The following is a 27,516-nucleotide window of genomic DNA, read 5'->3' as shown; positions in this document are numbered from 1 at the left end:
AATTATCAAATCTTAGTGAAGATGCCTCGGAACACATCTTTACGTAGCCATGTTGAAACCGCACCCGTGTTGGATCATTCTTGATACACACAGGAAACTGCTGCGTTTCAGTTCCTGACACAAACCGGTGCGCCTGGCACGTACTACCATACCCCGTTCAAATGCACATACATCTTTTGTCTTGCCCATTCACCCTCTGAATGGCACACGTACACAATCCATGTCTCAATTGTCTCAAGGCTTAAAAATCCTTCTTTAACCTGTCTACTCCCCTCCATCTACACTTATTGAAGTGGATTTAACAAGTGACATCAATAAGGGATCATAGCATTTACCTGTATTCACCTGGTCAGGCTATTTCATGGAAAGAGTTCTTCATGTTTTGTACACTCATTGTAAATGTCCTATACCCCTGTTTGATATTAGCTTTACAGCATGTAGGTAGGACATTGCAGACACAGCACTTTTTTGTTTTCTTTTAATCTGTGCTGGGTGAGGTTAGGCCAATGGGGAGCCAGTGTGGGAAATTCATTTCCCTCTTAATGGGATGTCTGTGTGCCCAGCAATCAGCCTGCAGCCCTATCAGCAGAATCAGCCAGGACAACAAGCACTAAGGCTGCACAACCACACTCTGCTCTCTCTCACCCTCTCTCCTCTTGTCTGATATACTTTACTGGCTGACCTTGGGGATAGACCTGGCTAGGTGTAACCACCTCACCATTCACACACACATACATACCTGATTCATTCCAATTCCATCCCTTCCATGTGCCAGTCCCAGGGCAGCAGCTATCTGAATGGTTGGTGTGCGTAGTTTCGTGTCAATGGTGGCCTCTTACAGACTGGAGTTGGAGGTGGAACATTCTCAGTCATCTTAAAGGTCTGCCAACAGAGGAGGAATAGGAAATCAATACCAACTCCCATGAATCAGCACTCCTGGCTGGCCTGGACTGCTAGTGTGCAGCATAGCACAGCACAGCCTCCGCCCACACTCTGTCTGCCCTCCCACCTCTCCCCCTCTCCCTTTCCTTCTCCCTCTCCAGCCTAATAGTGTCTGGGACTGAACAGAGAAAATAAGTCTTGAGAGGGCTCAGGGAGACATAGTGTTCTGTGGACACACTGTTTCCCTCGAAGACATTGTGTGTCTTGGAAGCCCAGGCGATGGCTTAGCATCTTCAGTTCCCTCTCTCTTGTCTGGGTGGATGAGATGAGAGGGGAGGGTGGCTGTGTTGAATATCAGAGCTGTGTTTAAGAGAGGGAGCTGAGGAAGCTGTGCTGATATCAAATATAATTTACACTGAGGAGGGCTTCTGCCATCTAGTGTCTTCTTTCTGCCACTGCATGTCTCTGTTCATGGAGTGAACAGTGAACAGAGGGTGTACTATGCAGTAACTGATCGTTATCTGTGGTTGTGTTATTTGTCCTGCAGCTCTACCGAGCATCTGCATTGTTTGAGACCATTCGTCATGAGGCCCAGCACAGCACCGACTACAAACTTTCTCTGTTTGACCTGCAGACCTCCTCCTACCAGGCACTCCAGAGGGTCCTTGTCAGCCTAGGTATTGTTACGCGATCTATTGCCCACATTCCGTTCTCACCGTCCTTCCCTCTTTCTTTCATTCTGTCTGCTATTCTCTTACTTTTCTTTTCATGTTCGTTCCTATTTTTACCTATTTGTTGCAAAATATTTATACTACTAAACATTTGTACGTGTTCGCTTTCTGATAGCTAGAAAATCTAGCGTTGACCTTTGACCCTCTGCTGTCCAGGCCACCATGACGAGGCGTTGGCAGTGGCAGAGCGGGGTCGGACGCGGGCCTTTGCTGACCTGCTGGTGGAGAGGCAGACAGGCCAGCAGGACTCAGACCCCTACACCCCAGTCACAGTGGAGCACATCCTGGACACGGTGAACAGCCAGAGGGCCCTAGTGCTCTACTTCTCCATGGCTGCTGGGTACCTGTACAGCTGGCTGCTGGCTCCAGGAGCAGGTAAGACCTGGGGGATAGGGAGGCGGATATCAACTAACTCAGTTCCTCTGTGTGCTGATACAATGAACTGTAAGGGTACTATGTAAATCTGTACAAATCGATTATGCCACATTATACAAAACATTGTACAGACACAAAACACACACATACACACTCAATCAAACAGTGAATTTCATCTTGATTGTGCTTTGTTTAGCTGTGAGTTCTGGAGGGCATGGCTTGTGTTCAGAGGGTAAGAAAGCCTTGCCTCTAAGGGCACCTGCCGATGAGCCATGGTAACCGAGAGTGACAGAGCCAAACAGCACTTGCCCAATGAATCAACATCCTCACACACAATTCAACAGGGAAACACACACACCTACTCTTGTGCGCACACACACATAATCTCTCACACAAACAAGCTTTGCTGCCTTTAGTATTGAGTAGGCTACTCCATAGCCTTTCTCTCTCACCAAAGAGAATAGAGGGGGCTTTGAAGCCCAGTCATAGCTCTCGCCTGACTGACAGCTCTGGCTGCCAGGGAGAATTCTAGCCTGTGCTTCTCTTTTAGCCCTACTAGACAAAGTGTGAATGAAAGCTGTGAGCCATAATAACACACGCCCACCAGCCTTGATCGGGTTGATCAAATCCAGAGCCAAGGCTGCCGTGTCTAATAGTAGTAATATAGACGGGTGTCGTACTGCAGAGGGAAATGAAAGGTTGAAAGAGCTGCCTCTTGCCTGAGGTCACCATTCCTGTAATCAGCCCTCTGCTCTGTCTCTCTCCCCCTGGCAATCACAGGTATATAGCTGGCATACACATAGCACGGGACCTGGGTAAAAGAACCCTTAGTCAGTAAAGGGACTCCTCTAATAAATGAACTGGTGTACAGCCTGTCTGCCAACTCACAGATGTGAACATATTCCAAGCCTAACTCAACCCCCACACTCAGTATCTACCACCACCACTGCTGTGGTAGACCCCCCTCCTCCCTCCCTTCTCCTCTAACATCTCAGCTCCCGTGGCACAGAGCAGATGGCACAGGCAGCCACTCTTATATTTTATTGAACGTTATTTGTTTATTCCTTTTGCTCTGCAGATGTGCTAGTAAATGTAGCGTAACTTAGTTTTACAGCGTGCAATCTCTACATATGTTCTCTTATTGTTAACACTTTTGGTGGGCTGAAGACGGCTAAACTGGTTTTATTACACTTTCATTGTAGCGGACTAAGTCCACTAGTGCTGTGTGCATCATGACATAGTCTATTGTAGTGCTATTCATTTTCCCATTGTGATATGACCAATACGTTTAACTTGTTGACAATAATCTCTTTCTCCTTTTATTTTTCTCTCTCTCCTTCTCCAAGGCATCCTGAAGTTCCATGAGGTGTACTTGGGAGAGGGCGTGACAGAAGGCGGGCCAGACCTCCATGAGGGCGGGGGAGGGGGTGTGGCCAGCGGCTCGTCTCTGGAGCAGCACATTGCCAGTGCTCGGGAGGCCCTGGGAGTAGAATCCTACTACAGCAGGTAATACACACACACACACAAACACACACGCACACCTCCACCACTTGGAGCTCAGAATATACCATGCATGCTATAGAGTGGGCACTGGCTGATGCACATAGAGGGATGCTGTTCTGTATGCAGTCTCAAGGAGTCATTCTCCCGAGTGCATGGTGTGCTGACAGGACCCCGATATCTGTCTAAACAACTGCTCTCTGCTCCCACTGGGAACCAATGAGACAGAATAATGGCTCTCTGGATGCCCACTGGACTCACTTAACAAATACTGTCTGGGACTGGGAGACAGGAAAACACAGCAGACAGGTTACTGAGGGCAGAGGAGAGGAAGAAGATAAGAGATGAGGAATGCAGAGAGATACAGAGGGAAATGGATGGAGTGATATGCAGTGGTGGGAGGAGTCTTTTTAGACGGACTATGTGTAACTTGAAGTGACCTTGAAAAAGGAACAGTTATTGACAAATCAAACTGCAGGTTTACTTCAGGGCACTGGTTGGAACCACAATTATTTTCCAATCGTTTAGTTCTGAACAGAACCACTATTTTTATGTTCCAACCCAAAAAATAGGGGGGGAGGCAGGAAGCCCCCTAAATGTTTTGTTATTTTCCAGTTTTCGGCAAAATAATGGCCTGCCCAGCATTTTAGTGCATGACTCTAAGCATGATGGGATGTTAATTGCTTAATTAACTCAGAAACCACACCTGTGTTGAAGCACCTGCTTTCAATATACTTTGTATCCCTTATTTACACAAGTGTTTCCGTTATTTTGGCAGTTGCCTGTACATTTTGCTTGATTTATGCAACATTTCAAGTTTTCAAATTAGGATTCAGCCTTTAGTGGCCATCCAGTGTGCCCACTGCCAAACCCCAGCCTGCCGTGCCCTCCTGCCAATCCCCAGCCTGCCGTGCCCTCCTGCCAATCCCCAGCCTGCCGTGCCCTCCTGCCAATCCCCAGCCTGCCGTGCCCTCCTGCCAATCCCCAGCCTGCCGTGCCCTCCTGCCAATGCCCAGCCTGCCGTGCCCTCCTGCCCCATTACTGAGTCATTTACTGCTCCAGTGGGAGGAAGTCTCACACCACTACGCCTGACTAGCCACAATATGGCACCACTTACTGCCCCATTCACTTTTCACAGAGGATGTAGAGAGGGGGACAGAGGAGGGAAGTGGGAGGGGGAGATAGCAGGAGGGAGACAGAAACAGAGAGAGTACTATTACCGAGAAAAAGGAGGGATGGCAGAGGGGGGATGAGACAGGGAGGGGTAATAACTCCACAGTAGCATCCATATTTGGGAAGAATGTGTCCCCTCAGTCCTCAATAATAAAACCAGTCTACCATAGACTCTATCTCTTTCCCCACTGCCCATCTTCCCAAACCTTCTGACCTGTATTGTACAGTACTCTATGTAACTTCACCACCTACTAGCACATGTTACTGCACATGCCGTGTGTTAGAGAGATGTGGACAGAGAGGGGCCTTCATGGGAATGGATCTCAGAGAGAGGCTACAGCGAATATATGGATTAGTGGAGAGAAAGAATGAGAGAGATTTTAGATGAGAGCACCAGTTCCCATGGTTTAACTTGGGACCGATGAGAGCAGTGAGCTGATAGAGGAAAATGGAAGCGGTTTGGATGGGATGGGGGTAAAAGTGGGGGGCGGGGATGGATAGATAGAGGGGTGTATGGGGAGAGAAGGGGTGTAGATAGAAAGGGGGTAGAGGATGGAGTAACAGAACAGACTCCCTGCTGGGTGCTGGCTAGATCAGCATTAGCAGCATATAAAAGGGAGGATTTAACTCTGCCTCCTGTCAGGGCTCTTTCTGGACCATGCCTGGGAAACTGGGCTGGGCATGTCTGTGTGTATGTGTGAGCAGGTGTGTGTGTGGGCATGCAGGCATGTCTAACAGTATAATTTCTCTCTCTCTCTCTTTCTCTCCCCCTCTCTCTCTCTCTCTCTCTCTCTCTCTCTGTCTCTCTGTGTCTCTCTGTGTCTCTCTATCTCTCGCTCTCTCTCTCTCTCTCCCTCTCCCTCTCTCAGGGGTTGTTCCAGCAGTGAGACAGAGAGTGAGGCAGGGGACCTGTTGGACCAGCAGTTTGAGGAGCTCAACAACAAACTCAACTCTGTGACTGACCCCACAGGCTTCCTCCGCATGGTGTCCAGAAACAACCTGTTCAACAGGTGAGACAGACACTGTGTGAGACACTGACCTCCAAGAGCAGTTAGTTAGAGGACTCCAGTGGAGAAAGAGAGCCTTTAAACGTTCATCTCTAATTCCCCCACATTCACATAATAAGAGAGCTATCTGATGGGGGACAGGATCCTGTTAGGTAGGGGAATTCATTAGAATATTAGCTTTCTGTCAAAATAGTATTTTCTCCTTTGTTTAGCCAGCTCAGAAGCATGTGAATCCTCCTTATTCAATTGGCAGAGTTGGAAACGCCATTATCAGCTCCCTGCCTTCATAAGACTATTACATGACCATGAACTATATGCATGTGTGAGTCTATTTGAGAAATAAGTCACAAGGAGGTGTGGTATATGGCGGCTAAGGACTGTTCTTTATCACGACGCAATGCAGAGTGCCTGGATACAGCCCTTAGCTGTGGTATATTGGCCATATATCACAAACCCCTGAGGTACCTTCTTGCTATTATAAACTGGTTACCAACGTAATTAGAGCAGTAAAAATACATGTTTTGTCATACCAGTGGTATACGGTCTGATATACCACAGCTTTTAGCCAATCAGCATTCAGAGCTCGAACCACCCAGTTTATAATTGTTTTTGAATCCCAGATGTGCATACAGTATGTGATTTTATGATGGTATATACACTTGACTGAGTGTGTCTGTGTTCATGGTAGAGTTAATTAGCATTAGTATCACTTTGTCATTCAGTGCATGTTTTTGCACTTTATTACTGATTGGCGATGTGTGTCTGTATGTTTAAGTGTATGTGTTTTAAGTGCGTGCGTGTTTAAATTGCGTGTGTGTGTGTGTTTGTGCGTGTGTGCTCTTGTCTGGGTCGTATTTCCCTGTCCTCATCTCCAGTTGAGGTTCTATTTGATGAGAGGGTAATTCCAGCTGTAATTGGATCTCAATGCCCATTAAGCCTCTTTAATGGGCTGCCGGTAATAATCCACTCGTTCTTTAATGGGCTTCCGGTAATAATCCACTCGTTCTTTAATGGGCTTCCGGTATTAATCCACTCGTTCTTTAATGGGCTGCCGGTAATAATCCACTCCGTCTTTAATGGGCTGCCGGTAATAATCCACTCGTTCTTTAATGGGCTGCGGGTATTAATCCACTCGTTCTTTAATGGGCTGCCGGTAATAATCCACTCGTTCTTTAATGGGCTGCCGGTAATAATCCACTCGTTCTTTAATGGGCTGCCGGTAATAATCCACTCGTTCTTTAATGGGCTGCCGGTAATAATCCACTCGTTCTTTAATGGGCTGCCGGTAATAATCCACTCGTTCTTTAATGGGCTGCCGGTAATAATCCACTCATTCTTTAATGGGCTGCCGGTATTAATCCACTCATTTTTTAATGGGCTGCTGGTAATAATCCACTTGTTCTTTAATGGGCTGCCGGTAATAATCCACTTGTTCTTTAATGGGCTGCCGGTAATAATCCAGTCGTTCTTTAATGGGCTGCCGGTAATAATCCAGTCGTTCTTTAATGGGCTGCCGGTAATAATCCAGTCGTTCTTTAATGGGCTGCCGGTAATAATCCAGTCGTTCTTTAATGGGCTGCCGGTAATAATCCACTCGTTCTTTAATGGGCTGCGGGTATTAATCCACTCGTTCTTTAATGGGCTGCGGGTATTAATCCACTCGTTCTTTAATGGGCTGCGGGTATTAATCCACTCGTTTTTTAATGGGCTGCCGGTAATAATCCACTCGTTCTTTAATGGGCTGCGGGTATTAATCCACTCGTTCTTTAATGGGCTGCCGGTAATAATCCACTCATTCTTTACTGGGCTGCCGGTAATAATCCACTCATTCTTTAATGGGCTGCCGGTAATTATCCAGTCATTCTTTAATGGGCTGCTGGTAATTATCCAGTCATTCTTAATGGGCTGCTGGTAATAATCCAGTCATTCTTAATGGGCTGCCGGTAATAATCCAGTCATTCTTTAATGGGCTGCCGGTAATAATCCAGTCATTCTTTAATGGGCTGCCGGTAATAATCCATTTATTATTTTATCTGAATCATAAAGCCCCTTGTGCTTAAGAGCCATTGGTCAATCTCACTAAAGCAAAGGAAAATGAAGAAAGGCTCATTGTCATTTCAAGCCATACATCTTGGGGTTTTGATATCAATATAAAATGTGGCTATCAAGGCTTCTCTTTTATTTGATTTTTCATCATTTATTTCTTGTTTGCTAATTTTTCCCGTAGTCCCTTTGCTGTGTGAGTGTTAGACTGTTGACGTAAGAAAGTTACATCATTCTCTTAATTACTTTTTATTCAGAGAATAGATTATATTTGGGGAGAAAAACATTTAAATGAAGGATGTATCAACAACAGTACAAAGACCAAGGTAGAAGACAGGGATTCTGAGCATGAACGAAGGATTGCAGAGTTCCTGGCAAGGTGTCTGAATGTCTGACGTGATCTTTAACCTCATCTATGTCTGAAGAGAGCTACGAAGTCAAAATATGAAGGAGCTAGCTTTTCTGATTGAAAAGTCACCTCATCTGTAATCTTCGAAACCCAGAACTAAGATGTTGTGTAATTGCATCAGATGCTCTGATTAAGTTCTGGGGGGAAACGTGTTAGAAAATCAACTAAAACGAGGAGCGGAAACAGGGCGGTAGCTCCTCCCCCCTCACTTTGCAAGTTACAGGCAAGTCTATGGCCCAAATGTCCCCTCCCCTTCCGAAATCGTGATTCGTCCAAATGATCAGTGGCAAACAAAAATGCACCGGAACATAGTTAGTCTTCGCATCCCACAGTCTATTGACAGATGCTACAATACTATTTAATGTACGTGCGTCTGTCCACAAGAGATGACCTACTCTGTAATCTCACTTTGTAAAGAATAACAGAGCTCCTCAATCAGATGTTCCTAGACATTGAATAGCAGTAAAGGAGGCCTTTGAGTGGCCATCAGCCTTATTGGTGCAGTAGTATTACATGACTGAATCCACTGAGAGTTGGAACCTGCTTCCTGTATGTCCCTGTCATTGACAGGCATTCCATTCAACCTGCACCCAGATAAAAGAGCCAGTGAGCATACCCTTAACTTCCTAGCCTTCTGCTTTTAGCCTTTCCTTCTCACCATTCCCCTTTCTCTTGGTCAACCCTTCTCTCTTTTTTATCCCTTTTCTTCACTCAACCCTCGTTTCCTCTCACGCTCCTCCTGTCAGACTAACAAACTATTGGCTTTCCCTCTGAGGCCTGGGAGAGAGCTGGCAGACTGGAGGAGAGCCTGTGGCCCAGGGGTACCACCAGGAGGGCAGAATGAAGCGAGGGGGGCTGGGGGGGCAGACGGGGGAGGCTGGTTGTTACAGCAGATGGATAGAAATAGTAGTGTGCCCCGTGGAGCCTGAGCCTGGCTGTGTGTAAACAAAGCGGAAGGCTCATCTACCCACAGCGGCCATTACGGCAGCTCTCAGCGTGCCGCACAGCACATCTGCCCAAGCAGGGAGCCATCACTCTCTCTCCATTACACAGCACACATAGCATTTGTATTCAGCAGGACTGCTAATGTTGAGCAGCAGAGCATCTTACAGCTGTCGAGCTCAGACAGGCAAGGTGCTGCGACATAAAAGCCTTGTGCACATATTCAATAGTGAGCAGAACAAAATGAGTGTCATCCATGTTGGGTGGATTGTTGGAAGTTTTCCAGTGTAAGCTTTCGTTAGCTTCATGCCAGGTAGCTGGGTAGATAGTTGGAGAGAGGGACAGGAGAAAGAGGCAGGGGAGGTGTCACATTTTCTCTCTCTCCTGCAGTGAGTCTGTCAGGTCCAGAGGTCTCACGCTACACTCCTCTCCACAGTTCTACAGTCTCACATCGCCATCTAGTGGACATTTATATTATCTCAAATGCACAATTGATTTTATTTAGTGTGCTGTGCTATATCACATTCTACATGCCATACTACAGTACAGTGTTGTACATTTCCCACAGGAACTGCTGCTGTCTCACCAGGGGGCACTTCCGATGCAGCACACTGCTGGCTGGCTGGCTCTAGGCACAGTTCCTCAACCAGAAATACAATTTCTAGTACTCTCACTGTGTGTGTGTGTGTGTGTGTGTGTGTGTGTGTGTTGCCTAAAACCACTATGCCTATGTGCCAGTGTGAATAGCTGTGCCATCTGAAATGAACACCATTGTGTTTGTGTTTTGCAGGAGCTGCCAGAGTATGACTAGCCTGTTCAGTAACACCGTGTCCCCAGCCAAAGATGGCTGCTCCTCTCTGCCCCGCCGACCCAGCAACCTCAACAAACCTCCTCTCCGTGCCCTCTACGACCTGCTCATCGCACCCATGGAAGGGGTGAGCATATGACCTGTGTGTGTGTGTGCATTTGATAGAGAGGGGAGGAGGAAAGACAGAGAGAGAAAGTGTTTATACTATAGTAAGTCCAATGTCAATACCACTCATCACTCCCTGTCTCTGTTTGTCCAGGGCCTGATGCATTCCAGTGGTCCCGTGGGTAGACACAGACAGCTGATATTGGTATTGGAGGGGGAGTTGTACCTCATCCCCTTCGCCCTGCTGAAGGGCAGCTCCTCTAATGAGTACCTGTATGAACGCTTCAGCCTCATCGCCGTGCCCTCCATCCAGGGTCTGGGAATCAGCTCCAAGGTCAGAATACTTGGCTTTTATTTGAATGCCATCACTTCTTTTATTTCTGTTTCTACACTGTCAAGCCCCTGTTACATTCTATCATCGTCATCATTGGCCTTTCTCAATGTGTCCTCAGGGTCATTCTCGGCGGGCGGGGCCGGCTTCCTGTGGGGGCGTGTCCATGGCAGCTGTGGTGGGTAACCCTCGTCTGCCGTCCTCTGTGATGGACCGCTGGCTGTGGGGGCCCATGCCCTCGGCCGAGGAGGAGGCCCTCATGGTGTCTGAGCTGCTGGGCTGCCATCCACTGGCTGGATCCTCTGCCACCAAGGAGAGGGTGATGAGTGCCCTCACCCAAGCCGAGTGTGCCCACTTCGCTACCCACATCTCCTGGAAGCTGGCCGCCCTGGTGCTCACACCCAACCCAGAGAGCATACCCGGCGGGGCAGGGGCGGGTGTGGGGACTGGAGGGAGAGGGGCAGGGGGTGGGAAGAGAGGCAGTGGAGGCAAGGGCAGGAAGGGCTCGTTTGGGAGCAGCTACACCATCCCAGAGAGCCTGCACCTGCAGGATGATGGGAGCGACGCTGAGAGTATCTGTGACAGCCCTCCCCTGCAGGAGTTCCTGCTCACCGCTGCTGATATACTGGACCTGAGGCTGCCTGTCAAACTGGTGGTGCTGGGGTGAGTGGACCAGGAGAGGGGCGGCTGGCCTAATGTGGAACACCTCTTATTTCAAGTGGTCCTGGAGAGGGGGGAACCAGATTCTATAACAAAATGTCCACTCTGTTATCCACTGATAGTTATGTAGTTATGCTGTGGTAGATAAAGATATAGTTGACAGAGCAGTAGTCTCGTATTGGTGATAGAGGGTTATGAAACCAGGTTGTGTGTGTGTGTGTGTGTGTGTGTGTGTGTGTGTGTGTGTGTGTGTGTGTGTGTGTGTGTGTGTGTGTGTGTGTGTGTCTTATCTACAGCTCATACCAGGAGTCCAGCAGTAAGGTGACAGCAGACGGTGTGGTAGGTCTGACCAGAGCCTTCCTGGCTGCTGGGGCCCAGTGTGTCCTGGTGTCTCTGTGGCCTGTTCCTGTGTCAGCCTCCAAAGTGTTCGTACATGCCTTTTACACCGCTCTGCTCAACGGGACCAAGGCCAGCGCTGCCCTCGCAGACGCCATGAAGACTGTCCAGAGCAGCAAGCAGTACTCCCACCCCTCCAACTGGGCAGGTTAGAGACATTCTACTTCCACACACTCAGTACTCCCACCCCTCCAACTGGGCAGGTTAGGGACATTCTACTTCCACACACTCAGTACTCCCACCCCTCCAACTGGGCAGGTTAGGGACATTCTATTTCCACACACTCAGTACTCCCACCCCTCCAACTGGGCAGGTTAGGGACATTCTACTTCCACACACTCAGTACTCCCACCCCTCCAACTGGGCAGGTTAGGGACATTCTACTTCCACACACTCAGTACTCCCACCCCTCCAACTGGGCAGGTTAGGGACATTCTACTTCCACACACTCAGTACTCCCACCCTCCAACTGGGCAGGTTAGAGACATTCTACTTCCACACACTCAGTACTCCCACCCCTCCAACTGGGCAGGTTAGGGACATTCTACTTCCACACACTCAGTACTCCCACCCCTCCAACTGGGCAGGTTAGGGACATTCTATTTCCACACACTCAGTACTCCCACCCCTCCAACTGGGCAGGTTAGGGACATTCTATTTCCACACACTCAGTACTCCCACCCCTCCAACTGGGCAGGTTAGGGACATTCTATTTCCACACACTCAGTACTCCCACCCCTCCAACTGGGCAGGTTAGGGAATTCTACCTACTTCCACACACTCAGTACTCCCACCCCTCCAACTGGGCAGGTTAGGGACATTCTACCTACTTCCACACACTCAGTACTCCCACCCCTCCAACTGGGCAGGTTAGGGACATTCTACTTCCACACTCAGTACTCCCACCCTCCAACTGGGCAGGTTAGGGACATTACTCCCACTTCCACAGGTTAGGGACACTCACTTCCACTCCCACCCCTCCAACTGGGCAGGTTAGGGACATTTCTACTTCCACACACTCAGTACTCCCACCCTCCAACTGGGCAGGTTAGGGACATTCTACTTCCACACACTCAGTACTCCCACCCCTCCAACTGGGCAGGTTAGGGACATTCTATTTCCACACACACTCCCACCCCTCCAACTCAGGGACATTCTACTCCCACTCCCACCCTCCAACTGGGCAGGTTAGGGACCCCTCCAACTGGGCAGGTTAGGGACATTCTATTTCCACACACTCAGTACTCCCACCCCTCCAACTGGGCAGGTTAGGGACATTCTACCTCCACACACTCAGTACTCCCACCCCTCCAACTGGGCAGGTTAGGGACATTCTACTTCCACACACTCAGTACTCCCACCCCTCCAACTGGGCAGGTTAGGGACATTCTACTTCCACACTCCCACCCCTCAGTACTCCCACACCCTCCCACCCTCCAACTGGGCAGGTTAGGGACATTCTACCTACTTCCACACACTCAGTACTCCCACCCCTCCAACTGGGCAGGTTAGGGACATTCTACTTCCACACACTCAGTACTCCCACCCCTCCAACTGGGCAGGTTAGGGACATTCTACTTCCACACACTCAGTACTCCCACCCCTCCAACTGGGCAGGTTAGGGACATTCTACCTATTTCCACACACTCAGTACTCCCACCCCTCCAACTGGGCAGGTTAGGGACATTCTACTTCCACACTCAGTACTCCCACCCCTCCAACTGGGCAGGTTAGGGACATTCTACTTCCACACACTCAGTACTCCCACCCCTCCAACTGGGCAGGTTAGGGACATTCTACTTCCACACACTCAGTACTCCCACCCCTCCAACTGGGCAGGTTAGGGACATTCTACTTCCACACACTCAGTACTCCCACCCTCCAACTGGGCAGGTTAGGGACATTCTACTTCCACACACTCAGTACTCCCACCCCTCCAACTGGGCAGGTTAGGGACATTCTACTTCCACACACTCAGTACTCCCACCCTCCAACTGGGCAGGTTAGGGACATTCTACTTCCACACACTCAGTACTCCCACCCCTCCAACTGGGCAGGTTAGGGACATTCTACTTCCACACACTCAGTACTCCCACCCCTCCAACTGGGCAGGTTAGGGACATTCTACTATTTTCCACACACTCAGTACTCCCACCCCTCCAACTGGGCAGGTTAGGGACATTCTACTTCCACACACTCAGTACTCCCACCCCTCCAACTGGGCAGGTTAGGGACATTCTACTTCCACACACTCAGTACTCCCACCCCTCCAACTGGGCAGGTTAGGGACATTCTACTTCCACACACTCAGTACTCCCACCCCTCCAACTGGGCAGGTTAGGGACATTCTACTTCCACACACTCAGTACTCCCACCCCTCCAACTGGGCAGGTTAGGGACATTCTACTTCCACACACTCAGTACTCCCACCCCTCCAACTGGGCAGGTTAGGGACATTCTACTTCCACACACTCAGTACTCCCACCCCCTCCAACTGGGCAGGTTAGGGACATTCTACTTCCACACACTCAGTACTCCCACCCTCCAACTGGGCAGGTTAGGGACATTCTACTTCCACACACTCAGTACTCCCACCCCTCCAACTGGGCAGGTTAGGGACATTCACTCCCACACACTCAGTACTCCCACCCCTCCAACTGGGCAGGTTAGGGACATTCTACTTCCACACACTCAGTACTCCCACCCCTCCAACTGGGCAGGTTAGGGACATTCTACTTCCACACACTCAGTACTCCCACCCCTCCAACTGGGCAGGTTAGGGACATTCTACCTACTTCCACACACTCAGTACTCCCACCCCTCCAACTGGGCAGGTTAGGGACATTCTACTTCCACACACTCAGTACTCCCACCCCTCCAACTGGGCAGGTTAGGGACATTCTACTTCCACACACTCAGTACTCCCACCCCTCCAACTGGGCAGGTTAGGGACATTCTACTTCCACACACTCAGTACTCCCACCCCTCCAACTGGGCAGGTTAGGGACATTCTACCTATTTCCACACACTCAGTACTCCCACCCCTCCAACTGGGCAGGTTAGGGACATTCTACTTCCACACACTCAGTACTCCCACCCCTCCAACTGGGCAGGTTAGGGACATTCTACTTCCACACACTCAGTACTCCCACCCTCCAACTGGGCAGGTTAGGGACATTCTACTTCCACACACTCAGTACTCCCACCCCTCCAACTGGGCAGGTTAGGGACATTCTACCTACTTCCACACACTCAGTACTCCCACCCCTCCAACTGGGCAGGTTAGGGACATTCTACTTCCACACACTCAGTACTCCCACCCCTCCAACTGGGCAGGTTAGGGACATTCTACTTCCACACACTCAGTACTCCCACCCCTCCAACTGGGCAGGTTAGGGACATTCTACTTCCACACACTCAGTACTCCCACCCCTCCAACTGGGCAGGTTAGGGACATTCTACTTCCACACACTCAGTACTCCCACCCCTCCAACTGGGCAGGTTAGGGACATTCTACTTCCACACACTCAGTACTCCCACCCCTCCAACTGGGCAGGTTAGGGACATTCTACTATTTCCACACACTCAGTACTCCCACCCCTCCAACTGGGCAGGTTAGGGACATTCTACTCCCACACACTCAGTACTCCCACCCCTCCAACTGGGCAGGTTAGGGACATTCTACTTCCACACACTCAGTACTCCCACCCCTCCAACTGGGCAGGTTAGGGACATTCTACTTCCACACACTCAGTACTCCCACCCCTCCAACTGGGCACGTTAGGGACATTCTACCTACTTCCACACACTCAGTACTCCCACCCTCCAACTGGGCAGGTTAGGGACATTCTACTTCCACACACTCAGTACTCCCACCCCTCCAACTGGGCAGGTTAGGGACATTCTACTTCCACACACTCAGTACTCCCCCCTCCAACTGGGCAGGTTAGGGACATTCTACTTCCACACACTCAGTACTCCCACCCCTCCAACTGGGCAGGTTAGGGACATTCTATTTTCCACACACTCAGTACTCCCACCCTCCAACTGGGCAGGTTAGGGACATTCTACTTCCACACACTCAGTACTCCCACCCCTCCAACTGGGCAGGTTAGGGACATTCTACTTCCACACACTCAGTACTCCCCCCTCCAACTGGGCAGGTTAGGGACATTCTACTTCCACACACTCAGTACTCCCACCCTCCAACTGGGCAGGTTAGGGACATTCTACTTCCACACACTCAGTACTCCCACCCTCCAACTGGGCAGGTTAGGGACATTCTACTTCCACACACTCAGTACTCCCACCCCTCCAACTGGGCAGGTTAGGGACATTCTACTTCCACACACTCAGTACTCCCACCCCTCCAACTGGGCAGGTTAGGGACATTCTACTTCCACACACTCAGTACTCCCACCCTCCAACTGGGCAGGTTAGGGACATTCTACTTCCACACACTCAGTACTCCCACCCCTCCAACTGGGCAGGTTAGGGACATTCTACTTCCACACACTCAGTACTCCCACCCCTCCAACTGGGCAGGTTAGGGACATTCTACTTCCACACACTCAGTACTCCCACCCCTCCAACTGGGCAGGTTAGGGACATTCTACTTCCACACACTCAGTACTCCCACCCCTCCAACTGGGCAGGTTAGGGACATTCTACCTACTTCCACACACTCAGTACTCCCACCCCTCCAACTGGGCAGGTTAGGGACATTCTACTTCCACACACTCAGTACTCCCACCCCTCCAACTGGGCAGGTTAGGGACATTCTACTTCCACACACTCAGTACTCCCACCCCTCCAACTGGGCAGGTTAGGGACATTCTACCTACTTCCACACACTCAGTACTCCCACCCCTCCAACTGGGCAGGTTAGGGACATTCTACTTCCACACACTCAGTACTCCCACCCTCCAACTGGGCAGGTTAGGGACATTCTACTTCCACACACTCAGTACTCCCACCCCTCCAACTGGGCAGGTTAGGGACATTCTACTTCCACACACTCAGTACTCCCACCCTCCAACTGGGCAGGTTAGGGACATTCTACTTCCACACACTCAGTACTCCCACCCCTCCAACTGGGCAGGTTAGGGACATTCTACTTCCACACACTCAGTACTCCCACCCTCCAACTGGGCAGGTTAGGGACATTCTACTTCCACACACTCAGTACTCCCACCCCTCCAACTGGGCAGGTTAGGGACATTCTACTTCCACACACTCAGTACTCCCACCCTCCAACTGGGCAGGTTAGGGACATTCTACTTCCACACACTCAGTACTCCCACCCCTCCAACTGGGCAGGTTAGGGACATTCTACTTCCACACACTCAGTACTCCCACCCCTCCAACTGGGCAGGTTAGGGACATTCTACTTCCACACACTCAGTACTCCCACCCCTCCAACTGGGCAGGTTAGGGACATTCTACCTACTTCCACACACTCAGTACTCCCACCCCTCCAACTGGGCAGGTTAGGGACATTCTACTTCCACACACTCAGTACTCCCACCCCTCCAACTGGGCAGGTTAGGGACATTCTACTTCCACACACTCAGTACTCCCACCCCTCCAACTGGGCAGGTTAGGGACATTCTACTACTTCCACACACTCAGTACTCCCACCCCTCCAACTGGGCAGGTTAGGGACATTCTACTTCCACACACTCAGTACTCCCACCCTCCAACTGGGCAGGTTAGGGACATTCTACTTCCACACACTCAGTACTCCCACCCTCCAACTGGGCAGGTTAGGGACATTCTACTTCCACACACTCAGTACTCCCACCCCTCCAACTGGGCAGGTTAGGGACATTCTACTTCCACACACTCAGTACTCCCACCCCTCCAACTGGGCAGGTTAGGGACATTCTACTTCCACACACTCAGTACTCCCACCCCTCCAACTGGGCAGGTTAGGGACATTCTACCTACTTCACACACTCAGTACTCCCACCCCTCCAACTGGGCAGGTTAGGGACATTCTACTTCCACACACTCAGTACTCCCACCCCTCCAACTGGGCAGGTTAGGGACATTCTACTTCCACACACTCAGTACTCCCACCCCTCCAACTGGGCAGGTTAGGGACATTCTACCTATTTTCACACACTCAGTACTCCCACCCCTCCAACTGGGCAGGTTAGGGACATTCTACTCCCACACACTCAGTACTCCCACCCCTCCAACTGGGCAGGTTAGGGACATTCTACTTCCACACACTCGGTACTCCCACCCCTCCAACTGGGCAGGTTAGGGACATTCTACTTCCACACACTCAGTACTCCCACCCCTCCAACTGGGCACGTTAGGGACATTCTACCTACTTCCACACACTCAGTACTCCCACCCCTCCAACTGGGCAGGTTAGGGACATTCTACTTCCACACACTCAGTACTCCCACCCCTCCAACTGGGCAGGTTAGGGACATTCTACTTCCACACACTCAGTACTCCCACCCCTCCAACTGGGCAGGTTAGGGACATTCTACTTCCACACACTCAGTACTCCCACCCCTCCAACTGGGCAGGTTAGGGACATTCTACTTCCACACACTCGGTACTCCCACCCCTCCAACTGGGCAGGTTAGGGACATTCTACTTCCACCCCTCCAACTGGGCACGTTAGGGACATTCTACCTACTTCCACACACTCAGTACTCCCACCCCTCCAACTGGGCAGGTTAGGGACATTCTACTTCCACACACTCAGTACTCCCACCCCTCCAACTGGGCAGGTTAGGGACATTCTACTTCCACACACTCAGTACTCCCACCCTCCAACTGGGCAGGTTAGGGACATTCTACCTACTTCCACACACTCAGTACTCCCACCCCTCCAACTGGGCAGGTTAGGGACATTCTACCTACTTCCACACACTCAGTACTCCCACCCCTCCAACTGGGCAGGTTAGGGACATTCTACTTCCACACACTCAGTACTCCCACCCCTCCAACTGGGCAGGTTAGGGACATTCTACTTCCACACACTCAGTACTCCCACCCCTCCAACTGGGCAGGTTAGGGACATTCTACCTACTTCCACACACTCAGTACTCCCACCCCTCCAACTGGGCAGGTTAGGGACATTCTACTTCCACACACTCAGTACTCCCACCCCTCCAACTGGGCAGGTTAGGGACATTCTACCTACTTCCACACACTCAGTACTCCCACCCTCCAACTGGGCAGGTTAGGGACATTACCTACTTCCACACACTCAGTACTCCCACCCCTCCAACTGGGCAGGTTAGGGACATTCTACTTCCACACACTCAGTACTCCCACCCCTCCAACTGGGCAGGTTAGGGACATTCTACCTATTTTCACACACTCAGTACTCCCACCCCTCCAACTGGGCAGGTTAGGGACATTCTACTTCCACACACTCAGTACTCCCACCCCTCCAACTGGGCAGGTTAGGGACATTCTACTTCCACACACTCAGTACTCCCACCCCTCCAACTGGGCAGGTTAGGGACATTCTACTTCCACACACTCAGTACTCCCACCCCTCCAACTGGGCAGGTTAGGGACATTCTACCTACTTCCACACACTCAGTACTCCCACCCCTCCAACTGGGCAGGTTAGGGACATTCTACTTCCACACACTCAGTACTCCCACCCCTCCAACTGGGCAGGTTAGGGACATTCTACTTCCACACACTCAGTACTCCCACCCTCCAACTGGGCAGGTTAGGGACATTCTACTTCCACACACTCAGTACTCCCACCCCTCCAACTGGGCAGGTTAGGGACATTCTACTTCCACACACTCAGTACTCCCACCCCTCCAACTGGGCAGGTTAGGGACATTCTACTTCCACACACTCAGTACTCCCACCCCTCCAACTGGGCAGGTTAGGGACATTCTACTTCCACACACTCAGTACTCCCACCCTCCAACTGGGCAGGTTAGGGACATTCTACTTCCACACACTCAGTACTCCCACCCCTCCAACTGGGCAGGTTAGGGACATTCTACTTCCACACACTCAGTACTCCCACCCCTCCAACTGGGCAGGTTAGGGACATTCTACTTCCACACACTCAGTACTCCCACCCTCCAACTGGGCAGGTTAGGGACATTCTACTTCCACACACTCAGTACTCCCACCCCTCCAACTGGGCAGGTTAGGGACATTCTACTTCCACACACTCAGTACTCCCACCCCTCCAACTGGGCAGGTTAGGGACATTCTACTTCCACACACTCAGTACTCCCACCCCTCCAACTGGGCAGGTTAGGGACATTCTACTTCCACACACTCAGTACTCCCACCCCTCCAACTGGGCAGGTTAGGGACATTCTACTTCCACACACTCAGTACTCCCACCCCTCCAACTGGGCAGGTTAGGGACATTCTACTTCCACACACTCAGTACTCCCACCCCTCCAACTGGGCAGGTTAGGGACATTCTACCTTCCACACACTCAGTACTCCCACCCCTCCAACTGGGCAGGTTAGGGACATTCTACTTCCACACACTCAGTACTCCCACCCCTCCAACTGGGCAGGTTAGGGACATTCTACTTCCACACACTCAGTACTCCCACCCCTCCAACTGGGCAGGTTAGGGACATTCTACTTCCACACACTCAGTACTCCCACCCCTCCAACTGGGCAGGTTAGGGACATTCTACCTACTTCCACACACTCAGTACTCCCACCCTCCAACTGGGCAGGTTAGGGACATTCTACTTCCACACACTCAGTACTCCCACCCCTCCAACTGGGCAGGTTAGGGACATTCTACCTTCCACACACTCAGTACTCCCACCCTCCAACTGGGCAGGTTAGGGACATTCTACCTTCCACACACTCAGTACTCCCACCCCTCCAACTGGGCAGGTTAGGGACATTCTACTTCCACACACTCAGTACTCCCACCCCTCCAACTGGGCAGGTTAGGGACATTCTACCTACTTCCACACACTCAGTACTCCCACCCCTCCAACTGGGCAGGTTAGGGACATTCTACTTCCACACACTCAGTACTCCCACCCCTCCAACTGGGCAGGTTAGGGACATTCTACCTTCCACACACTCAGTACTCCCACCCCTCCAACTGGGCAGGTTAGGGACATTCTACCTACTTCCACACACTCAGTACTCCCACCCCTCCAACTGGGCAGGTTAGGGACATTCTACTTCCACACACTCAGTACTCCCACCCTCCAACTGGGCAGGTTAGGGACATTCTACTTCCACACACTCAGTACTCCCACCCCTCCAACTGGGCAGGTTAGGGACATTCTACCTATTTTCACACACTCAGTACTCCCACCCCTCCAACTGGGCAGGTTAGGGACATTCTACTTCCACACACTCAGTACTCCCACCCCTCCAACTGGGCAGGTTAGGGACATTCTACTTCCACACACTCAGTACTCCCACCCCTCCAACTGGGCAGGTTAGGGACATTCTACTTCCACACACTCAGTACTCCCACCCCTCCAACTGGGCACGTTAGGGACATTCTACCTACTTCCACACACTCAGTACTCCCACCCCTCCAACTGGGCAGGTTAGGGACATTCTACTTCCACACACTCAGTACTCCCACCCCTCCAACTGGGCAGGTTAGGGACATTCTACCTGCTTCCACACACTCAGTACTCCCACCCCTCCAACTGGGCAGGTTAGGGACATTCTACTTCCACACACTCAGTACTCCCACCCCTCCAACTGGGCAGGTTAGGGACATTCTACTATTTTCACACACTCAGTACTCCCACCCCTCCAACTGGGCAGGTTAGGGACATTCTACTTCCACACACTCAGTACTCCCACCCCTCCAACTGGGCAGGTTAGGGACATTCTACTTCCACACACTCAGTACTCCCACCCCTCCAACTGGGCAGGTTAGGGACATTCTACCTTCCACACACTCAGTACTCCCACCCCTCCAACTGGGCAGGTTAGGGACATTCTACTTCCACACACTCAGTACTCCCACCCCTCCAACTGGGCAGGTTAGGGACATTCTACTTCCACACACTCAGTACTCCCACCCCTCCAACTGGGCAGGTTAGGGACATTCTACTTCCACACACTCAGTACTCCCACCCCTCCAACTGGGCAGGTTAGGGACATTCTACTTCCACACACTCAGTACTCCCACCCCTCCAACTGGGCAGGTTAGGGACATTCTACCTTCCACACACTCAGTACTCCCACCCCTCCAACTGGGCAGGTTAGGGACATTCTACTTCCACACACTCAGTACTCCCACCCCTCCAACTGGGCAGGTTAGGGACATTCTACTTCCACACACTCAGTACTCCCACCCCTCCAACTGGGCAGGTTAGGGACATTCTACCTATTTTCACACACTCAGTACTCCCACCCCTCCAACTGGGCAGGTTAGGGACATTCTACTTCCCACACTCAGTACTCCCACCCCTCCAACTGGGCAGGTTAGGGACATTCTACTTCCACACACTCAGTACTCCCACCCCTCCAACTGGGCAGGTTAGGGACATTCTACTTCCACACACTCAGTACTCCCACCCCTCCAACTGGGCAGGTTAGGGACATTCTACCTACTTCCACACACTCAGTACTCCCACCCCTCCAACTGGGCAGGTTAGGGACATTCTACTTCCACACACTCAGTACTCCCACCCCTCCAACTGGGCAGGTTAGGGACATTCTACTTCCACACACTCAGTACTCCCACCCCTCCAACTGGGCAGGTTAGGGACATTCTACTTCCACACACTCAGTACTCCCACCCCTCCAACTGGGCAGGTTAGGGACATTCTACTTCCACACACTCAGTACTCCCACCCCTCCAACTGGGCAGGTTAGGGACATTCTATTTCCACACACTCAGTACTCCCACCCCTCCAACTGGGCAGGTTAGGGACATTCTACTTCCACACACTCAGTACTCCCACCCCTCCAACTGGGCAGGTTAGGGACATTCTACCTTCCACACACTCAGTACTCCCACCCCTCCAACTGGGCAGGTTAGGGACATTCTACTTCCACACACTCAGTACTCCCACCCCTCCAACTGGGCAGGTTAGGGACATTCTACCTACTTCCACACACTCAGTACTCCCACCCCTCCAACTGGGCAGGTTAGGGACATTCTACCTACTTCCACACACTCAGTACTCCCACCCCTCCAACTGGGCAGGTTAGGGACATTCTACTTCCACACACTCAGTACTCCCACCCCTCCAACTGGGCAGGTTAGGGACATTCTACTTCCACACACTCAGTACTCCCACCCCTCCAACTGGGCAGGTTAGGGACATTCTACCTACTTCCACACACTCAGTACTCCCACCCCTCCAACTGGGCAGGTTAGGGACATTCTACTTCCACACACTCAGTACTCCCACCCCTCCAACTGGGCAGGTTAGGGACATTCTACCTCCTTCCACACACTCAGTACTCCCACCCCTCCAACTGGGCAGGTTAGGGACATTCTACCTACTTCCACACACTCAGTACTCCCACCCCTCCAACTGGGCAGGTTAGGGACATTCTACTTCCACACACTCAGTACTCCCACCCCTCCAACTGGGCAGGTTAGGGACATTCTACCTACTTCCACACACTCAGTACTCCCACCCCTCCAACTGGGCAGGTTAGGGACATTCTATTTCCACACACTCAGTACTCCCACCCCTCCAACTGGGCAGGTTAGGGACATTCTACTTCCACACACTCAGTACTCCCACCCCTCCAACTGGGCAGGTTAGGGACATTCTACTTCCACACACTCAGTACTCCCACCCTCCAACTGGGCAGGTTAGGGACATTCTACCTACTTCCACACACTCAGTACTCCCACCCCTCCAACTGGGCAGGTTAGGGACATTCTACCTACTTCCACACACTCAGTACTCCCACCCCTCCAACTGGGCAGGTTAGGGACATTCTACTTCCACACACTCAGTACTCCCACCCCTCCAACTGGGCAGGTTAGGGACATTCTACCTACTTCCACACACTCAGTACTCCCACCCCTCCAACTGGGCAGGTTAGGGACATTCTATTTCCACACACTCAGTACTCCCACCCCTCCAACTGGGCAGGTTAGGGACATTCTACCTATTTCCACACACTCAGTACTCCCACCCCTCCAACTGGGCAGGTTAGGGACATTCTACTTCCACACACTCAGTACTCCCACCCCTCCAACTGGGCAGGTTAGGGACATTCTACTTCCACACACTCAGTACTCCCACCCTCCAACTGGGCAGGTTAGGGACATTCTATTTCCACACACTCAGTACTCCCACCCCTCCAACTGGGCAGGTTAGGGACATTCTACTTCCACACACTCAGTACTCCCACCCCTCCAACTGGGCAGGTTAGGGACATTCTACTTCCACACACTCAGTACTCCCACCCCTCCAACTGGGCAGGTTAGGGACATTCTACTTCCACACACTCAGTACTCCCACCCCTCCAACTGGGCAGGTTAGGGACATTCTACTTCCACACACTCAGTACTCCCACCCCTCCAACTGGGCAGGTTAGGGACATTCTATTTCCACACACTCAGTACTCCCACCCCTCCAACTGGGCAGGTTAGGGACATTCTACTTCCACACACTCAGTACTCCCACCCCTCCAACTGGGCAGGTTAGGGACATTCTACTTCCACACACTCAGTACTCCCACCCCTCCAACTGGGCAGGTTAGGGACATTCTATTTCCACACACTCAGTACTCCCACCCCTCCAACTGGGCAGGTTAGGGACATTCTATTTCCACACACTCAGTACTCCCACCCCTCCAACTGGGCAGGTTAGGGACATTCTACTTCCACACACTCAGTACTCCCACCCCTCCAACTGGGCAGGTTAGGGACATTCTACTTCCACACACTCAGTACTCCCACCCCTCCAACTGGGCAGGTTAGGGACATTCTACCTACTTCCACACACTCAGTACTCCCACCCCTCCAACTGGGCAGGTTAGGGACATTCTACCTACTTCCACACACTCAGTACTCCCACCCCTCCAACTGGGCAGGTTAGGGACATTCTACCTACTTCCACACACTCAGTACTCCCACCCCTCCAACTGGGCAGGTTAGGGACATTCTACTTCCACACACTCAGTACTCCCACCCCTCCAACTGGGCAGGTTAGGGACATTCTACCTACTTCCACACACTCAGTACTCCCACCCCTCCAACTGGGCAGGTTAGGGACATTCTATTTCCACACACTCAGTACTCCCACCCCTCCAACTGGGCAGGTTAGGGACATTCTACCTATTTTCACACACTCAGTACTCCCACCCCTCCAACTGGGCAGGTTAGGGACATTCTACTTCCACACACTCAGTACTCCCACCCCTCCAACTGGGCAGGTTAGGGACATTCTACTTCCACACACTCAGTACTCCCACCCTCCAACTGGGCAGGTTAGGGACATTCTATTTCCACACACTCAGTACTCCCACCCCTCCAACTGGGCAGGTTAGGGACATTCTACTTCCACACACTCAGTACTCCCACCCCTCCAACTGGGCAGGTTAGGGACATTCTACTTCCACACACTCAGTACTCCCACCCCTCCAACTGGGCAGGTTAGGGACATTCTACTTCCACACACTCAGTACTCCCACCCCTCCAACTGGGCAGGTTAGGGACATTCTACCTACTTCCACACACTCAGTACTCCCACCCCTCCAACTGGGCAGGTTAGGGACATTCTACTTCCACACACTCAGTACTCCCACCCCTCCAACTGGGCAGGTTAGGGACATTCTACTTCCACACACTCAGTACTCCCACCCCTCCAACTGGGCAGGTTAGGGACATTCTATTTCCACACACTCAGTACTCCCACCCCTCCAACTGGGCAGGTTAGGGACATTCTACTTCCACACACTCAGTACTCCCACCCCTCCAACTGGGCAGGTTAGGGACATTCTACTTCCACACACTCAGTACTCCCACCCCTCCAACTGGGCAGGTTAGGGACATTCTACTTCCACACACTCAGTACTCCCACCCCCTCCAACTGGGCAGGTTAGGGACATTCTACTTCCACACACTCAGTACTCCCACCCCTCCAACTGGGCAGGTTAGGGACATTCTACTTCCACACACTCAGTACTCCCACCCCTCCAACTGGGCAGGTTAGGGACATTCTACTTCCACACACTCAGTACTCCCACCCCTCCAACTGGGCAGGTTAGGGACATTCTACTTCCACACACTCAGTACTCCCACCCCTCCAACTGGGCAGGTTAGGGACATTCTATTTCCACACACTCAGTACTCCCACCCCTCCAACTGGGCAGGTTAGGGACATTCTACCTACTTCCACACACTCAGTACTCCCACCCCTCCAACTGGGCAGGTTAGGGACATTCTACCTACTTCCACACACTCAGTACTCCCACCCCTCCAACTGGGCAGGTTAGGGACATTCTATTTCCACACACTCAGTACTCCCACCCCTCCAACTGGGCAGGTTAGGGACATTCTACCTACTTCCACACACTCAGTACTCCCACCCCTCCAACTGGGCAGGTTAGGGACATTCTACCTACTTCCACACACTCAGTACTCCCACCCCTCCAACTGGGCAGGTTAGGGACATTCTACTTCCACACACTCAGTACTCCCACCCCTCCAACTGGGCAGGTTAGGGACATTCTACCTACTTCCACACACTCAGTACTCCCACCCCTCCAACTGGGCAGGTTAGGGACATTCTTTCCACACACTCAGTACTCCCACCCCTCCAACTGGGCAGGTTAGGGACATTCTACTTCCACACACTCAGTACTCCCACCCCTCCAACTGGGCAGGTTAGGGACATTCTACTTCCACACACTCAGTACTCCCACCCCTCCAACTGGGCAGGTTAGGGACATTCTACTTCCACACACTCAGTACTCCCACCCCTCCAACTGGGCAGGTTAGGGACATTCTATTTCCACACACTCAGTACTCCCACCCCTCCAACTGGGCAGGTTAGGGACATTCTACTTCCACACACTCAGTACTCCCACCCCTCCAACTGGGCAGGTTAGGGACATTCTACTTCCACACACTCAGTACTCCCACCCCTCCAACTGGGCAGGTTAGGGACATTCTACTTCCACACACTCAGTACTCCCACCCCTCCAACTGGGCAGGTTAGGGACATTCTACTTCCACACACTCAGTACTCCCACCCCTCCAACTGGGCAGGTTAGGGACATTCTACTTCCACACACTCAGTACTCCCACCCCTCCAACTGGGCAGGTTAGGGACATTCTACTTCCACACACTCAGTACTCCCACCCCTCCAACTGGGCAGGTTAGGGACATTCTACTTCCACACACTCAGTACTCCCACCCCTCCAACTGGGCAGGTTAGGGACATTCTACCTTCCACACACTCAGTACTCCCACCCCTCCAACTGGGCAGGTTAGGGACATTCTACCTATTTTCACACACTCAGTACTCCCACCCCTCCAACTGGGCAGGTTAGGGACATTCTACTTCCACACACTCAGTACTCCCACCCCTCCAACTGGGCAGGTTAGGGACATTCTATTTCCACACACTCAGTACTCCCACCCCTCCAACTGGGCAGGTTAGGGACATTCTACTTCCACACACTCAGTACTCCCACCCCTCCAACTGGGCAGGTTAGGGACATTCTACTTCCACACACTCAGTACTCCCACCCTCCAACTGGGCAGGTTAGGGACATTCTATTTCCACACACTCAGTACTCCCACCCCTCCAACTGGGCAGGTTAGGGACATTCTACTTCCACACACTCAGTACTCCCACCCCTCCAACTGGGCAGGTTAGGGACATTCTACTTCCACACACTCAGTACTCCCACCCCTCCAACTGGGCAGGTTAGGGACATTCTACTTCCACACACTCAGTACTCCCACCCCTCCAACTGGGCAGGTTAGGGACATTCTACTTCCACACACTCAGTACTCCCACCCCTCCAACTGGGCAGGTTAGGGACATTCTACTTCCACACACTCAGTACTCCCACCCCTCCAACTGGGCAGGTTAGGGACATTCTACTTCCACACACTCAGTACTCCCACCCCTCCAACTGGGCAGGTTAGGGACATTCTACTTCCACACACTCAGTACTCCCACCCCTCCAACTGGGCAGGTTAGGGACATTCTACTTC

At 51.6% G+C, this 27,516-nt stretch overlaps 1 protein-coding gene across 2 annotated transcripts in view; it reads left to right on the top strand.

Moving 5' to 3' along the window:
- Positions 1-27,516, top strand: part of LOC115140053 (tetratricopeptide repeat protein 28) — a 259,236-nt gene that overhangs the window by 212,967 nt on the left and 18,753 nt on the right. For both annotated transcript variants that reach the window (XM_029678098.2, XM_029678097.2), the window contains exons 10-17: positions 1,430-1,559; positions 1,770-1,988; positions 3,335-3,494; positions 5,531-5,671; positions 9,853-9,997; positions 10,130-10,309; positions 10,428-10,969; positions 11,263-11,510. In XM_029678098.2, coding sequence (XP_029533958.1) covers positions 1,430-1,559; positions 1,770-1,988; positions 3,335-3,494; positions 5,531-5,671; positions 9,853-9,997; positions 10,130-10,309; positions 10,428-10,969; positions 11,263-11,510 — 1,765 coding nt within the window. The remainder of the gene's footprint in view (positions 1-1,429; positions 1,560-1,769; positions 1,989-3,334; positions 3,495-5,530; positions 5,672-9,852; positions 9,998-10,129; positions 10,310-10,427; positions 10,970-11,262; positions 11,511-27,516) is intronic.

Source organism: Oncorhynchus nerka, linkage group LG13, assembly GCF_034236695.1.
Source record: "Oncorhynchus nerka isolate Pitt River linkage group LG13, Oner_Uvic_2.0, whole genome shotgun sequence".
NCBI lineage: Eukaryota > Metazoa > Chordata > Actinopteri > Salmoniformes > Salmonidae > Oncorhynchus > Oncorhynchus nerka.
This window is presented reverse-complemented; position numbering and strand designations above follow the sequence as displayed.